The 2,919-nt window shown below is 50.4% G+C and overlaps 1 protein-coding gene across 1 annotated transcript; it reads left to right on the plus strand.

Moving 5' to 3' along the window:
• Positions 1–290: 290 nt before the first annotated feature.
• On the plus strand, positions 291–2,665 carry LOC123256589 (5-aminolevulinate synthase, erythroid-specific, mitochondrial-like; the record flags this gene model as incomplete). The annotated part of the gene is made up of 3 exons (XM_044685175.1): positions 291–463; positions 784–906; positions 2,543–2,665. Coding segments are annotated over exons 1-3 (415 nt in total), but the record flags the coding sequence as incomplete, so codon positions are not given.
• Between the last annotated feature and the right edge of the window lie 254 nt (positions 2,666–2,919).

Below are 2,919 nucleotides of genomic sequence, written 5' to 3' on the forward strand. Positions count from 1 at the left end.
CAGAGCTCGCAGGGAACCTGGAGATCCTAGACTCCAAGAAATTCCATCACTATACAGAAAAAAGGAATAGCTAAAGCCTAGAGAAGGGAAGGGAGCAGCCCAAGGTCACGTAAAGAGGGACAGAACCAAGCCAAGAGTCCAGAACACCATGTTTTCCTCCCTCAATCCAAGGCAGTGGTGGCTTATCTCTGGAACAACGGTATGGAAGTAAGAAAGCTACACAGACAGACACGGGATGATCCCCTAGCAAGAAATGTTTTAGCTCTAACATTTTTTCTCTCATGCAGGGCCAAGATGGCTTCCTTTCTACAGCGCTGCCCAGTCATGGCCTGGGACAGGGCTATATTCCTGAAGAAAACAAGGCCCCAGATGTTGCTCAGTGCTAATCGGTGCCCTATCATGGCAGCCCGGAGCCTGACTACATCCAGCCCGGGAAGCAAGGAGGCAAAAGTCCAGGCGTGTGGTAAGAAGAGAGAAGGTCCTTCCACCAACCCCTATACCCAAACACCTATGAGTTTAGAGGACTCAGCTGAAAGGGGAAGGAGGTATCGCACTCAAATGAAGGAGGGAAAAGTGAGGCTAGGAAAGGTCAGAGGTTACAGAGAAGGCCCATGCTGCCGCTCAAACTCTGGCTTTCTGGGTAGTGAGGTAGGTGAGGAAGGCTCATAGGCAGACATGGCCAGCCTGCCCCCCTTTAACCACCTCCCCAAGGCAACGTTCCCCTCATCAGAGTGTCCTTCCCTGGCCCTCTGGGCAGGAGTCACAGTCATTGTTTTGGGATAGGGTCACCTTCTCTGGCTAAGGGCCAGTGTCCCTTCATGGAATCTGAGCTGCAGGCTGGGAAGAGCAGCATTGTACTGAAGGCTGGGCCAGAGATCCAGGAGGATGTCAAGACTTTCAAATCAGGTAAGAAGCTCAGCCCCTCTGAACCTGAGAACCTCAGCATCAGAAAACCTGATAACCTGAGACTGCGAGCCAAAATAGAACCAGAGAACCCCGGCATGCCCCAAAAGGGGAAGCTTCCTTGGAGAAACAGTGGAGCAAAGTGGAACAGTGGAACGCTGGCCACTGAGTCAGGAGGACCTGGATGCAAACTCTGCCCCACAAACTCAATAGGGCGAGTGACAGCTCTTTAAGCTTCAAGTGGCAAAGAAGGGATGATGATAATTACTGTAGTTTGCACTGTGTGGGCTCAAATGGAAAGAATATGCTGAAAGCTCAAGGTGAATATCAGTCAGTGCTGTTACTATTATAATGCTTGAGAACTTCCAGACTTAAGAATAGGGCCCGGACAGAGCTGCGAGTGATCTCTTGCAGATCACCGACGTGGGGGAGTGTTGAAAAGCCTCCCTGCTTCCCAAAGTGGCCCATCCCAATGGCCTAAGTACATCCTTCTTAGAATAGATGAGGACTCCAGAGATCCACCTTCTAGTCCTAGTTCTGGGCTTCGCTTTCTTATCTATCAAAAGAAACAAGTGGGCTGGCCTAGATGACCTCTCAAATGGCCATCCAGTTTCTAATTTGGTATCTCCTGTAGCAGATGGCTCCCTCACTTGTGGGGCAGCCCATTTTGTTGCCGAATGGCTATGATTTGTTAGAAGCCCTGCCTAACAAGAACTTGGCTGGGTTCCAATTGATAAGATCCTAACAAGCCTGAGTTGGAAAAAACCTTTCTGTTGATCAGTCTCGTCCAACACTCCGTGACTTGCAGAAGGAACCTGGAGACCACTTAATTCCAACTCCTTTATCGTATGAGAAGAGAAAACTGGGGCTCAGAGAGGGGGAAAGGATTTGGGCCCTGCTCCTACACTGAAGTCTTTAGAGAGCATTTAGTCCAACTGTCTCACTCAAGAGAAGGGGAAACTGAGGCTCGGAGAGAAGGGCCTTGCAGAGGCTCCCACAGGGAGTAAAGGGATAATCTGGACTGGAGATCTAGCTAATCTAACCCCCTTCTTCTCTGGGGAGAGGGTGATGGAGTCAGGATTCTAACTGAGGCCTCGCAAGGCTGTTTCACTCCCCCAAGGTCAGAAGTGGAACCAGTGGCTGAGGGGGTATTTGCAGCCTTGATGGGGAAGGGGAAATCTGTCCAGCCACACACAGCAAGGTAATGGACAATGGGACTGAATAGAAACAGAAGGTATTCCAAGGTTAGGTCATTGCAGGCTCCCCAAATAGGCAGTCTAGTGGCTAAGTGTGGCTATTCTGACTCGAGGTTACAATAATCTGGCCTCAAAGCCACCTCAGCTGTGGGATCTCGAGCCTCCCCGACATTGTTTCCTTCTTCTGAAAAACAGAGAAGGCACCACAGCGATCAAAAAATCCAATGAGGCTTAGAGAGACTGTTCAGTCTGCCTTGAGTCACACAGCAAATGGCTGGTGGGGACAAAACTTGAACCCGGATGGCCTCTAACTCCTCTACCCGAGCTCATCCCTACCCAACTTTTTTGTTCAAACTAGATTTCTGGATTTTTAAAAATGCATTTATTGACCTTTTTGGTATGTCAGATTTGGATCCTCTCTTTCTATCATCTTTCTTCCCTAGTTCCAATTAGTTGCCTAGTCCAGGAGATTCAGTCCAGCCTGAGGAGGCAATTGTGGGGCTCCTTGGGGCAGAAACTGAGCCCGGGGCTCAAGGTCACCCACCTCATCCAAGACAACATGCCTGGTAGGTTGTCCAGAAGTGGCAGGAGAAGAGGGGTCAAGAGAAGGGACCTAGAAGAGATTCAGAGGGAAGAGGCAGCACCCCAGGAAGACACACAGACCCTCAGGCTTCCCCTGGACCCATGTGGTCTAACTAGGGGGGGGGAGCAGGTGCATTACATTGGCTGAGACCTCGGGGCCTGCTCTCTGCACAGGACTGGCAAGAGACACAAAGGAGAGAGAGAGAGAGAGAGAGAGAGAGAGAGAGAGAGAGAGAGA

This window comes from Gracilinanus agilis, unplaced genomic scaffold (assembly GCF_016433145.1).
Source record: "Gracilinanus agilis isolate LMUSP501 unplaced genomic scaffold, AgileGrace unplaced_scaffold6174, whole genome shotgun sequence".
Taxonomy (NCBI): Eukaryota; Metazoa; Chordata; class Mammalia; order Didelphimorphia; family Didelphidae; genus Gracilinanus; species Gracilinanus agilis.